This window comes from Pocillopora verrucosa, chromosome 9 (assembly GCF_036669915.1).
Source record: "Pocillopora verrucosa isolate sample1 chromosome 9, ASM3666991v2, whole genome shotgun sequence".
NCBI lineage: Eukaryota > Metazoa > Cnidaria > Anthozoa > Scleractinia > Pocilloporidae > Pocillopora > Pocillopora verrucosa.
Genome location: NC_089320.1, coordinates 1747395 through 1761134, shown reverse-complemented (window position 1 = coordinate 1761134; position 13740 = coordinate 1747395). Strand labels below are relative to the sequence as shown.

The 13740-nt window shown below is 39.8% G+C and overlaps 2 protein-coding genes across 4 annotated transcripts; both read right to left on the bottom strand.

Moving 5' to 3' along the window:
- Nucleotides 1–1165: 1165 nt before the first annotated feature.
- On the bottom strand, nt 1166–7269 carry LOC131780553 (monocarboxylate transporter 10-like). 2 transcript variants are annotated; one of them, XM_059097162.2, is made up of 4 exons: nt 7133–7269; nt 3385–3941; nt 2664–3033; nt 1166–2432 (listed from the first exon to the last, which is right to left on the bottom strand). In XM_059097162.2, exons 2-4 carry the CDS (start codon nt 3925–3927, stop codon nt 2110–2112), a joined length of 1236 nt encoding a protein of 411 aa, XP_058953145.2. In that variant the 5' UTR covers nt 3928–3941; nt 7133–7269; the 3' UTR covers nt 1166–2109. The 2 variants fall into 2 exon arrangements, with proteins under 2 accessions (XP_058953145.2, XP_058953146.2); XM_059097163.2 differs by lacking the exon at nt 7133–7269 and adding an exon at nt 6763–7103 and having other exon boundaries at nt 1169–2432.
- A 214-nt stretch (nt 7270–7483) lies between these two features.
- On the bottom strand, nt 7484–12142 carry LOC131780554 (monocarboxylate transporter 10-like). 2 transcript variants are annotated; one of them, XM_059097165.2, is made up of 4 exons: nt 11812–12142; nt 9382–9941; nt 8662–9031; nt 7484–8430 (listed from the first exon to the last, which is right to left on the bottom strand). In XM_059097165.2, the coding sequence occupies exons 1-4, from the start codon at nt 11996–11998 to the stop codon at nt 8108–8110; spliced, it is 1440 nt and encodes a 479-aa protein (XP_058953148.2). In that variant the 5' UTR covers nt 11999–12142; the 3' UTR covers nt 7484–8107. The 2 variants fall into 2 exon arrangements, with proteins under 2 accessions (XP_058953148.2, XP_058953149.2); XM_059097166.2 differs by lacking the exon at nt 11812–12142 and adding an exon at nt 11662–11746.
- Nucleotides 12143–13740: the final 1598 nt, after the last annotated feature.

Here is a 13740-nt window from a genome sequence, read left to right as displayed (position 1 = left end):
ACTATGGTGGCTAATGTTGCTTGCCGATATTTTCCGTCGGCAAAACGTAAAGTCTAGTGTTTACGTGGCAGTTTCGCCTTCGCATGACAAAAAAAATGAAGAAAGGCCGCGGCCCAGCATCAAAATTTAGACATACAAAGATTCAGTCGAAAAACCAATTAAAATAGTTTGTACGATCGAGTAAAAGCTCCATTAACCAGTAGTGTTTACTATTACAACCACCTCCCACCCCTCCCTACGGAGTAATAGTCCGTCTCTCGCCCCTGCCTGGGTAATAACACTCTGCCTCCCACCCCTCTCTAAATGCTGATAGACTTCATCCCACCCCTCCCTCAGCACTAATGGTGTGCTCCCCCCTTTAAAATGGTGCAAAAAAAATTGTCCAAAACATGGTCCAAGAAATGGTCTAAAAAAATAGTCCAGTCCATATTTTACCCTATGCCCAGTTATTCAGTGGTCAAGTGTCTTCTTTTAATGCCCTAATTCAACTGCCCTTCATTCAGTGATCAAGATAGTAGATTTACCATACAACACTCGCGATTAGTTAATTTGCTTCTACTTAGGAAAGTAGATTTACGACACAATTGAGTATACAATAGTAACGCTGTGTAACGCAACAATAGGCCTTTTCTTGGTAATAATCAGTCTCAAATACTAGCACTTAAAATGCGCGAAACACATGTACCGTTGGAGAGCGTTTGAGAACGTTTAGCCAGAGCTGTTGAAGAAGGATCAAAGCGGCGATCCAAATTTTTGAAATGTTCCAAACTACGACGTACATCAAATCGGAACTTCTCGAAAACTGGTCTCAAATTACATACTAAAAAACAGTGATTGCGTTTGTTCTTGAGAACCATAGAATACGCGACAAATACGTACAAAAAATACTTTTAAATATTCAGAAAAAATCAGGTTATATTTACCTATGGTGAAAGGAAAAAAGGAGGGGCCTAACTTTTACAGAATGCTCAGTCAAAGTCTGCCGATTTCTGCCGCTTTCACCGCCATATTGAAAATGAAGCTACCACAATGCAAAGCAATCGGTGTGCGCACACCGCCTGCTACGAAATGAACCTGCCTCAACTTGTGCGTACGTCACGTCCCATGACGTCACGCTAGTTACACACTGGGTGACTTGAGTTAACCTTTATTCCATGTTAGCGCAGATCTTTTACATTTCAATAACTGAAGTAACGTTTTGTAACATGCACTTTTTTGTTAAGTAATTGGTCTGAACTTAGCTTCGTGTTCCTTGACCTTGTCAGGTCACGCGATGTATGTGAAATCATGGTGAAATATCGATGATAGTCACGTAAACAATGCAGTTGTTAACCTTTGCTTCTGAAAATATCCCTGAGCCCCACCGCTGCCACTAAACTATAAAACACGCACGTCTCCATGATATATGACATTTAATAAACTATAGCTTCCATAAGGCGCGGGAATACGTACGGATATCAAGTTCCGCGAATGTCATCTGTCCCAAGTTGTGAACAGTTTTCAGAGAGCGAAGCTCCAGGAAAACTGCAAGGCTGAAGAACAGATCATGTACACGGATAAATATGCATGTATATTTTAACGCTGACTGGAGGCTGTTGTATTCATTATATTTCAAATAATTTAGCAACGTGCAGGAAAAATGTTTACGAACAGCTTTCAGTTTGCTGCATGGGATATTTACTTTTCAATGTTCTCAGGTTCGACGTCCCGTCTTCTGCAGCAAGGTATAAATGGTCTATCATTTTGAATTGAATTCAAAAGAACACTTTCACTGTGGTAGACGAACATTCGAAGATTAGGGAATATCACTTGAGGTTTATCACGGGGATATTTTCCAGTTTTAGTTGGTTGCTAGGGCATATTCGATCACCCTATGTGTTTAAACCCACCGTTCAGACACACCGTGTCAAAAAAAGTTATTTGATGGACACACTTCGCAAGTGACAAAGTCGCTGTTGGTTTAAGATTTGCATCTGATTGGTTGGAAAAGAGGCCGAGTTTTTTAGACCAAGGACACAGCGAAGCAAAGCAAAACCAAAGCAGTCCTGGACAAGTTTCTACACTCTGTTGAAAATTGCATTATCAGTAATCTAAGAATCTCTAAAAATGCTATAAAACAGTTTCTCTCTCAACCACCAGAAGTTCCTTGCTTGTTCTTAAAGCGCAGTGAAGCTTGCAAAGTTTATTGGTGACAATGTGCTCCTCTTCCAGCATCGGCTGTGATTCTGTATTTTTGTAAACAGAGTCAGATGCCGTTTCAGCTTCAGAAATATTCAAAGAAGTGTCGTTTTTAAATCCCAATTGCCTCCTTGCTATAGACTGCTTTCGAATCATACAGTTCACCCCAAAAATCATGAGCGAAGAAAATAACGCCACAGAACCGGCTATATAAAATGCTTCATCATAGGTACCGAATACTTCATGCAGCCAACCTGAAAACAGAGAGCAAACTTCAGGTTAGTCTGGACCCTTTTCATTTGAACGGCTGAATCGAATCAGTCTTAGCAACAGAAACAAAGATAAAGAACTCGCTTTGCTTTGCATCTAATTGACTGAGAGGGTGGAGCAAATTCTTTAGATCAATTACGGACCCTATAAGAGCAATCCCGGATTACAATAGACATTTGATTGAAAATTTCACAATCTTTCACACAGCTGATTACCTGCAAGCGGAGGACCAAGACTCATTGGTATCGCCAGAGTTCCAAACATGTTGCCCACTGCTTGAGAAAGCTTATCGCGTCCGACCACATCAGCCGTAATCACCGCCACTTGGCCCACAAAACATCCGTCAAAAAATCCAAATATCAAAGCATAACCCACAAGTCCTGCATAGTTTTTGAGCAGAGGACACAGGAGAGTGCTCAATCCAATGGAAAATATCGAAAATTGGTACAGGTAGAGCCTGTTGACGAATTTAAAGTCGGAAATCTTGCCAAATACCACTCGACCAAGCGTTGAGGTGATGGATAGAAAACCAATCAGCCAAGCGCCTTTAGATTTTGGAACTCCTAAATCTTCGGCATACCTCACCTGCAGATAATAACGAAACGAATAAGGGTGATAAGTTTCAACAAAAAACTGTGGTGCCGCGTCGGTAGAGGGCATTTTAAAATAACTTGGTCTAATCTACTCAGTCGATAATGTAAATAGTCCACCGAAGAGAGTTTCTAAAGCTGGGGTTTCGAGCGGTGGCCCTTAATTCTTCATGAGGCTTTCAGCTTTAGAAATTATCCACCTAACTTATCTTTAAACGATGATTTAGTCATGAGATTGAATTAGGAAGATCCCGAATGGCAGTCTATAACCTTTTATGTATTTGTCACCGACCAATCAGGAAAGAGAAATTTTGTTGCGTATTAAACAAATAGCGATACAACTTACCAGGTGAATAAATGGAATGAGATAACCAAATTGAAACACAGCTACAGTAGTGACCCACAAAACGTACGCTTTACTCTTCCATATTGAAGTATCAAATAACTTGGTACATCTTCTTTCCTTGGTAGACTGAAGATTTTTCCTTGGTTTAAAGATCATAGCTGCAATCCATAACAGTCCAGCAAACGCGCTCAAAATGCGCATGGAGTGTTTCCATCCGACAGATGCCAGTAGGTAATTTATGACCGGCCCGGCAACAAGAGAGCCTACCCCACTTCCGGATGTTGCAATCCCATTGGCAAGCGCCAATCTTCTATCAAAGTATTGACCCAGGACAACGATGGACGACACAAAGGAGAAACTAGAACCTATTCCCCATACAAGCCCGTAGGTCACATACATCTTATGAACTTCTTGTATGAAGGAGGTTAGGAACAACCCTGAGACGGATAGTAACGCACCAGCAAAGGACACAACACGGCATCCAAAACGATCACACAATGCACTTGATATAGGACCAAAAAAAAAGTTTAAACCCATGGCCATGGCGCCAATCCATGCTGTGAAAAGAAATAAAAAGATGATCTCCATGTATAAATAAATATGTTAATGTTTTTATCTCGGGCGTGGAGCAGAGGGAAATTTCTGTGTTCCTCCATGCTGAATCGATCCCAGACCTTACGCATACCATCGTCCATTACTTCACACTCAAAAAACATTTCAATGTAAACTCTATGTATCTTTGCCTCCAAAATCTTCACGTTCTTATCCTTAAAAGTCTTTAAATCTACATTGGACAAGAATTGGAGGAACACTATATACAGGATATCAAGGAATAAGTAAAATAAGAACCTTGAAGGGAAAGGCGCGAACTAACACCCAAGAAAATTGAGGAGTCTACCCTCTTTCATCCTTTCACTCCCAAGATTAAAAAAACAAATCTCCTCATTGTTAACCTTCCATTTCTTGTACATGCAATTTTATATATCTGAAAAATTGGTTCTTCAGCAATATAATATATTCCATAGTTGATATTTTTGTTGCCTCTCCTAAACTTTCTACGTGTTGACATTGTTAGAAGATATTTATTCTTTAGCAGCTTGGGAATGAAAGAGTTAACCCTCATATTTCAAATCTGTCTCAATCCCTTTGAATGCAATCGGCACCAAACGACAAAAAAATTTTCTTCTTCATGACGAAGTTGAACTGTTTTGAAAAGTGATTTGTTTGTTCGCGCAAAGGAAAGGTATTTACTTGCGCTGCTTCGTAAGCGAGATACAGCGGTTCTGGTTGGTTACTTAAGTTTGCTACAAGGGCACATCTTGCCAGCCAAGGCTTGCTCACTTTGTTCTTGACAACAAAACGGAGAAAAATAAATACCTTTAGCTTGATCAAAGTCTTCATGACGTCCAATGTTTTTTTTTTAAGAAGTTGAAGAAAAGAAAATATGCGGCAACGACTGTTTTTACATCCATGTAGTTGCCAAAAACAGAGATCAAATTTTTTAAGGAAAAAAAAGGACGAGTTTCGCCATTTTTGGGCATATCATTTCCCTTTCGGGCTTATTGGTATACCGATGAGAAAACCATAGGATATTATTTTCCCGGCGTTAGTTAGTCTTACATGAATAAGCATGCACTGTCAAGATGCCGCTGTTAATGTTTTTAACAAATGTTTTGTGAACTTCACGCTGGATCAACAACGCCTAACTTGATAAATTCTAAAACAGGCCAATCCGCCCTCTACCGGCACTGTTTGACTCATTCCGGCATCAGAGTTTTTAAACCTGGTTCACAAATTCTACAGTTTCAGTATTAGTCAATGTGTGGCTTTGAAAACTTCTGCCAAACGTGCTGTCAATCCCTGACGCCACGATGATAAACAAATTATGCACGTGCTTGGGCTGCGTATCAAAGGTCTTCAATTAGAGACTCTTAGTGGAGTTAACCGTCAGCCATTAACCGGTATTTGAAAAAAAGTTAACCTTTGAAATTTTTCTTTTAATCACAAAGGAAGGAAATTAAACGTTAGCCGCAAAATGCCAAACTGTTAGCCGTGAGAACCATTACTTACGTACCTATGACATTGTCACCCTTCTATAATTAGTCCATACTTGTGGCGCCACGAGATCATGCAACTCACTTATCAAAAACAAAAAGTATTCTGTGTTGCATAAAAAGAAGAGAAAATTATCACAAATCAACGTTCTATCCGCTCTGATCCAACTGAAAAAGATTCTAAATAAAGCGAGCCAATGTACAGTATTCCGATATTTCCAAACTTAGGTTAGAGATAAGTTACTACCTGTAATAGCTGAGCAAGAAGTGAAATAACAAACAACAACTCGTGACCATGTTTATAGAGAATAAAAGATGTTGCCTTTAATGGCACACCGTGGGGAAGTAAAAAAAAAGACTGGTAATTGGGATTATTTCGAAGCAAATCAGAGATTTCGTTAATTGTAAAGTACCAAGTAATGTTCGAAGTGGAAGGTCAGAGAAACTTTGACTGTGATCAGTGATGCAGACAAAATGTAAAATATGCAGTACAGAAGCCACTTTCCGGTTGCTTCGCTAACTGGTAGCCTAACACTTAAAAAATGATGACAAACAGCAAAGGAACAGCTTGTTCCCGCTGGAATTGAAATTTAGAAGTAATTACTTGCTCATGTCGCGATCATCGATAGAAGTAAGGATTTAATTTTTCAGGCAAGGAGATGTTGATGTATTTGTTTGTTGTTTTGATTGAAGGCAGTAAAAATCTTGGAGAAAGAAAGTTCAAGTGCTTTAATCATAAGACCAGCCTCTTTTCGGAACTTAACCCCAAAACTCGTGAATACATGCTTAATACTCGATTCATGTGCTGATACCCCACCTTTTCGAAAATGAAACTTCAGCTCGAAGGGAAATAGTAAAATTCTTATGTATATTGCGTGAGCCAAGATATCACTTTAAGTATACACGTAGCTTATATCTTCAATTTTGTTACTTATAACCAGTCAGTATCGGTAGAGAATTCATAAACCTCAAGCCAAGAGACACAATTAGTTCTCTTTGAAAGACAGCACTGCGACATCAACTCCCTTGTAATATTGTAGAATTATGAATTGTAACAGCATTTATGTTTCAATTAAGTTTGATAAGTGTTTCATCCTAACGAGTGTAGTTAAATCCGCTCCGTTAATGATGAAACAGAGCTAATTCTCTGTTCGAGATTTACATTGTACATACTAACCAAGACATTTTCAAAAGCCCTCGTATTTACAGTGATATTATTGAATATAAGCAAACCTACTTGAACACTAGTAACCCATCAAAAGTTATGGATCAGTAACTTCTGCATACCGGCACGGGCGCTCAGCTAAATGAACTCTTTGCTTACCTGTTTGCATCGCACCAAGTTTTAACTCATCGAGCAGGTTAACGTACACAATACCAAATGAGTTGTGAATTCCGAATACCACAAAATTTACGATGAAAGTCCCACAGCAGACTATCCAGCCATAGCCGCCGTCTCGACTTGTCGATTTCCCTGTAAGTCCATCATCTGCTTGGTTTTCGCTTTTCATTTCTCGATCACAGAATATTGATTCGCAACCCGAACCTAGCTTGTGAAACTCTTTTTGCTTTTGTGCTTCTCAAGATACAAATAACAAACCAGCCAAACACTTTTGCGAAGATTCTCGGAAAGAACTTGGTTGCTTTACTTGTTTGTTTACCAACCGCGCGCGCTAATTACGAAATGAACCTACCTCAACTTGTGCGTACGTCACGTCCCATGACGTCACGCTAGTTACACGCTGTGTGACTTGAGTCGACTTTCATCCCTTGTTAGCGCAGATCTTTTACGTTTCAGTAACGTTTTTTAACATGCTTTTTTTTGTTATCGCATAAAGTAATTGGTCTGAACTTAACTTCGTGTTCCTTGACCTTGTCAGGTCACGCCATGTATGTGAAATCATGATGAAATATCGATGATATTCACGTAAACAATGCAGTAGTTAACCTTTGCTTCTGAAAATATCCCTGAGCCTCATCGCTGCCACTAAACTCTGAAACACGTACGTCCACGTGATATATGATATTTAATAAACTATAGCTTTCATAAGGCGCGAAAATACGTACGGATATCAAGTTCCCAAGTTGTGAACAGTTTTCAGAGAGCGAAGCTCCAGGAAAACTGCAAGGCTGAAGAACAGATCATTTTCACGGATAAATATGCATGCATATTTTAACGTTAACTGGAGGCCGTTGTATTTATTATCTTTCAAATAATTTAGCAACGCGCAGGAAAATGTTTACTAACAGCTGTCATTTTTCTTGGGATGTTTACTTTTCAGTGTTCTCCGGTTCGATGTCCCTTCTTCTGCATCTTGAATTGAATCTAAAACAACACTTTCGTTGTGGTAAACAAAACGTTCAAAAATTGGGGAATGTCCCTTGAGGTTTATCATGGGGATATTTTCCAGTTTAAGTTGGTTGCTGGGGCATATTCGATAACACTATGTGTTTAGACCCACCGTGTCAGAGCAAAATTATTTCATGGACACACTTCGCGAATGACGAAGTCGCTGTTGGTTTAAGATTTGCATATGATTGGTTGGAAAAGAGGCCGAGTTTTTAGGACCGAGGACATAGCGGAATATAGCAAAACAAAGCAATCCTGGACAAGTTTCTCCACTCAGTTGAAAATTGCTCTATCAGTAATCTAAGAATCTTTAAAAATACTATAAGACAGTTTCTCTCTCAACCACAAGAAGTTTCTTGTTTGTTCTTAAAGCGCAGTGAAACTTGCAAAGTTTATTGGTGAAAATGTGCTCCTCTTCCAGCATCGGCTGTGATTCTGTATTTTTGTAAACAGAGTCAGATGCCGTTTCAGCTTCAGAGATACTCAACGAAGAGTCGTTTTTAAATCCCAATTGCCTCCTTGCTATAGACTGCTTTCGAATCATACAGTTCACCCCAAAAATCATGAGTGAAGAAAATAACGCCACAGAACCGGCAATGTAAAATGCTTCATCATAGGTACCGAATACTTCATGCAGCCAACCTGAAAACAGAGTACAAACTTCGGGTTAGTCTCGACCCTTTTCGTTTGAACGGATGAATCGAATCAGTCTTAGCAAAAGAAACAAAGATAAAGAACTCGCTTTGCTTTGCACCTGATTGACTGAGAGGGTGGAGCAAATTCTTTAGATCAATTACGGACCCTATAAGAGCAATCCCGGATTACACTCGACATTGCATCGATAATTTCACCATCTTTAACACAGCTGATTACCTGCAAGCGGAGGTCCAAGACTCAGTGGTATCGCCATAGTTCCAAACATGTTTCCCACTGCTTGAGAAAGCTTATCGCGTCCGACCACATCAGCCGTAATCACCGCCACTTGGCCCACAAAACATCCGTCAAAAAATCCAAATATTAAAGCATAACCCACAAGTCCTGCATAGTTTTTGACCAGAGGACACAAGAGAGTGGTCACTCCAATGCAAAATATCGAAAATTGGTATAGGTAGAGCCTGTTGACGAATTTCAAGTCGGAAATCTTGCCAAATACCACTCGACCAAGCGTTGAGGTGATGGATAGAAAACCAATCAGCCAAGCGCCTTTAGATTTTGGAACTCCTAAATCTTCGGCATACCTCACCTGCAGATAAAAACGAAACGAATAAAGGTGATAAGATTCTACAAAGAGCTGTGCTGTCGAGTCGGTGGAGGGAATTTTAAAATAATTTTGTTTAATCAACTGAGTGGATAACGTAAATTGTCCAGCGAAGAGAGTTTCTAAGGCTAGAGTTTTGAGCGGTGGCCCTTAATTCTTCATAAGGCATACGCTTTTAACGTCAGCTTTAGAATTTATCCGTCTAACTTATATTTAAACGATGATTTTCTTATGAGATCCCGAACGGCGGTCTATGAGCTATCTATGCATTTGTCATTGACCAATCAGGAATGAGAAGTTTTGTTGAGTATCAAACACATAACGATACAACTTACCAGGTGAATAAATGGAACAAGATAACCAAATTGAAACACAGCTACAGTAGTAACCCACAAAACGTACGCTTTACTCTTCCATATTGAAGTATCAAATAACTTGGTACATTCTCTCCTCTGCCTGGTAGATTGAAGATTTTCCTTTGGTTTAAAGATTAAAGTTGCAATCCATAACAGTCCAGCAAACGCGCTTAAAATGCGCATGGAGTGTTTCCATCCGACAGATGCCAGTAGGTAATTTATGACCGGCCCGGTAACAAGAGAGCCTACGCCACCTCCACATGATGCAATCCCATTGGCAAGCGCCAATCTTCTATTAAAGTATTGACCCAGGACAACGATAGACGACACATAGGAGAAACTAGAACCCACTCCCCATACAAGTCCGTAGGTCACATACATTTTATGAGCTTCTTGTATGAAGGAGGTTAGGAACAACCCTGAGACGGAAAGTAACGCACCAGCAAAGGACACAACACGGCAACCAAGACGATCACACAATGCACTTGATATAGGACCAAAAAAGAAGTTCAAACCCATGGCCATGGCGCCAATCCACGCTGTGAAAAGAAATCAATAATATGATCTCCATGTATAAAGAAACATGTTATTCTTTTTGTCACGGGCGTGAAGCAGAGGCAAATTTGTTAAATGCGGCAACGACTGTTTTACATCTATGTATAGTTGCCAGTTATTAACAGAGAGCATCATTTTGAAGAAAAAAAACAAGGACGAGTCTTGCGATTTTTGGGCATATAATTACGCCAATAACGCCTTTCTTGAAAAATTTTGAAACAGGCCAATCCGCTCTTTACCGGCACTGATTGACTCATTCCGGCATCAGAGTTCTGAAACCTGGTTCACAAATTTTACAGTTTCAGTATTAGCCATTATCAAAAAAAATTTAGGCGAAAACGCGTGACGTTGAAACTTCTGCCAAACTTGCTGTCAATCCCTGACGCTATGATGATAAACAAATTATGCACGTGCTTGGGCTGCGTCAGCCGTAAACTGGCCAAAACATTTAGCCGTTAGGTGTAAAAATTGACAAATTTTTACCATTATTTGCAAAAATGGTTAGCCGTTAAAATTTGTCTTTTAATCATAAAGGACGGAAATTAACTGTTAGCCGGAAAATGACCAACCGTTAGCCTTGAGAACCATCACTTACGTACCTACGGCATTGGGACCCTACAATAAAGAGTCCATACTTGAGGCCCCACGAGATCATGCAACCCTTTTACAAAAAAAAAAGTATTTTGTCTTGCATCAAAAAGAAGAAAAAGTTATAATAAATCTATGTTCTATCCGCTCTGATCCCAACCGTAAACGATTCCAAATAAAGTGAGCCAATGAACAGTATTCCAATATTTCCAAACTTAAGTTAAAGAAAGTTACTACCTGTAATAGCTGGACAAGAAGTAAAATAACAAACAACAACTGTTGATCACGTTTAGAGAGAAAGGATGTTGCCTTCTTAATGGCACACCGTAAATTGCAAAGTACCAACTAACGTGCGAAGTGGAAAATCAGAGAAACTTTGACTGTAATCAGTGATGCAGACAAAATGTGAAATATGCAGTACAGAAGCCACTTTCCGGTTGCTTCGCTAACTGGTAGCCTAACACTAAAAAAACTGATGACAAACAGCAAAGGAGCAGCTTGTTCCTGCTGAAAAAATTTGGAAGTAATTACTTGCTCATGTCGCGATCATCGATAGAAGTAAGGTTGCAATTTTTTAGGCACGAAGACGTTGATGTATTTGTTTGTTGTTTTGATTGAAGGCGGTAAAGGTCTTGGAGAGAGAAAGTTCACGTGCTCTAATCAGGAGACAAGTGTTTTTTTCGAAGCTTTTCTTGAAACTTGAGACGATATGCACAAAACTTAATTCAGGTGCTGATATCCACCCTTTTCGGACATAAACTATTGCCGAGAAATTATTGTGTGAAAAACGGAAATGGAATTTTAGCTCGAAGGGAAATAGTAAAATTCTTATTTATATGGCGTGAGTTTGGTTATCACATGAACTAATGTCGCTTATGTCCTCAATATTGTTACTTACAACTAGAGCACAAGCCAAGAAACACAGATAGTTCTTTATGAAAGACAGCACTGCGACATCAACTCTCTTGTAATCTTTCAGAGTTATGAATTATAACAGCATTCATGTTTCAATTAAGTTTGATAAGTGTTTCATCCTAACGTTTGTTGTTAAATCCACTCCGTTAACGATGAAAAAGAGCTAATTCTCCGTTCGATGTTGAAATTGTACATACTTACCAAGTCAGCTTCAAAGGCTCTCGTATTTACAATGATATCATCGAATGCAAGCACACCTACGTTAACATTCGAACCCATCAAAAATTTAGGATCAGTAATTTGCGTACCGACACGTGGCGCTCCGTTAAATTAATTCTTTGCATTACTAACCTGTTTGTATCGCACCAAGTTTTAACTCATCGAGCAGGTTAACATACAGAACACCGAATGAGTTGTGAATTCCGAATACCACAAAGCTTACGATGAAAGTCCCACAACAGACTATCCAGCCATAGCCGCCGTCTCGACTTATCGATTTCGTTGTAAGTCCATTATCGGATCGGTTTTCGCCTTTCATTTCTCGATCACAGAAAATTGATTTACAACCGAACCTAGGGTGCGAAACTCTTTTTGCTTTTGTGCTTATCAAGATACGAATAACAAACCAGCCAGACACGGAAAGAACTCGAAGGCTCTACTTTGTTTACCAACTGTGCGCGCCAACTACGAATTAAACCTGTCGTTACTTATGCGCTGCGTGACTTGAGGCGACCTTCATCATGAAGGAACCGGTTGACGTATTTTTTTTTTCATTTTTTTTGGGGGGGGGGGGGGAAGGGGGTCAGTCATCGGCAACAGAGTACACAATGTATAAAAGGCAATAAAGAATTGCTGGTCTGTAAGCGCAGATTCTCTTTTACCTACGTTATGTAAAATGCATTTACGCCTGAGTGATCGGTCAAAACTTAACTTCGTGTTCCTTGACCTTGTCAAGTCACGTGATGTTTTTTAATTCTTAGTGAAATATCCAAGATAGTCTCGTAATGAATGTAGCTGTTAACCTTGACCTCTGTCAATATCACTGTGCCCCGCCGCTGCTACTAAACTCTAAAGCACGCACGCCAGTATGATATATAAACGATAGTCCTCATATGGGTACTCATATAGTTACGCGGATGTTACCTGTCCAAGATGCGAAAAGTTTTCAGAGAGCGAAGCTCTTGGAAATCTGTGAGGTTGAAGAACAAACCATGTCCAATGACAAATATGCATGATTATTCTCGCGCCAACTGGAGGCTATAATATTTATTATCTTTCAACGCGCAGGCAAAATGTTTACGAACAGCTTTCATTTTGCTGCGTGGGCTGTTTACTTTTCAGTTTTCTCCGGTCCGGGGTCCCTTCTTCTGTAGCAATGGATGAATGATCTATCATCTTGAATTGAATTTAAAGCAACACTTTCGTTGTGGAAGACGAAATGTTCGAAAATCGGAGAATAACATTTGAGGTTTATCACGGGGATAGTCTCCAGTTTTAATTGGTGGTAAGAGATTATAATCTCTTCCTAGGGTATATTAGATCACGCGATGCGTTTAGACTCATCGTGTCAGGGAAAAATTATTTGATGGATTATGAACACTGACATAGACTGCTATATCTTGCTTTGAAAATGACAGTGGAACTGAAAACCGTCCCTTGAATTAGGCCCAGTTCAGATTTCAATTCAGAAACTAAGTTCGAGTAAAGCACGACAGAAGCAAGGTGTCTGAAGTAAATTTTTTTAACAAGTTCGACAAGAAATTAGGTGCTATAAGCCCTGCCCTGCTAAATGACTCTGGCGTGGTTCAAGCCGTGCCTCCGCCGAGCTAAAAAATATTCACAAATTATGCTGATGTATTTTGGTGGGATTGCGTTCTTGCGGGAAGTTACAAGACTAAATTGTTATTTTGCTTCATTAAAAGCTGAATTCCGTATGACTTTAGCCCGATGTCTTAATGAGAGTCGTGTTTCTGCTGTGTTCAAGTCGAACCTAATTGCAGTAACTTCGATCGGCTAACAGAGGTACTACGTCTGAACTGGGCCTTAATTACATAACCTTGTCAGCACTATCCAAGGGTGAATGGGTGCGAGCTTTCGCTTTAATTTAGTCACTTGCTAAAATACAAGATTCCTTCTCGCAAGTAGTTAGTTCTTCTTCAAACGCAGACACGGCCCCTTAATCTCGTACCCAGATTCTACCGCATACAGTAACTGACCGCGGGCCCCTAGCTCTACATCCCCTTCCCTGCTCTCTTTCTCTCACTGATCAAAAACAGAAGA

Coding starts and splice junctions, on each gene's coding strand:
- LOC131780553 (XM_059097163.2), bottom strand. CDS start 6,949: ATGAAAAGCGAAAACCAAGCAGATGATGGACTTACAGGGAAATCGACA. Junction 3,034..3,384: donor TCATTCCATTTATTCACCTG/GTAAGTTGTATC, acceptor TATTATCTGCAG/GTGAGGTATGCCGAAGATTT. Junction 2,433..2,663: donor TCTTGGTCCTCCGCTTGCAG/GTAATCAGCTGT, acceptor CTCTGTTTTCAG/GTTGGCTGCATGAAGTATTC.
- LOC131780554 (XM_059097165.2), bottom strand. CDS start 11,998: ATGAAAGGCGAAAACCGATCCGATAATGGACTTACAACGAAATCGATA. Junction 9,942..11,811: donor ACTTGGTGCGATACAAACAG/GTTAGTAATGCA, acceptor TTCTTTTCACAG/CGTGGATTGGCGCCATGGCC. Junction 9,032..9,381: donor TTGTTCCATTTATTCACCTG/GTAAGTTGTATC, acceptor TTTTATCTGCAG/GTGAGGTATGCCGAAGATTT.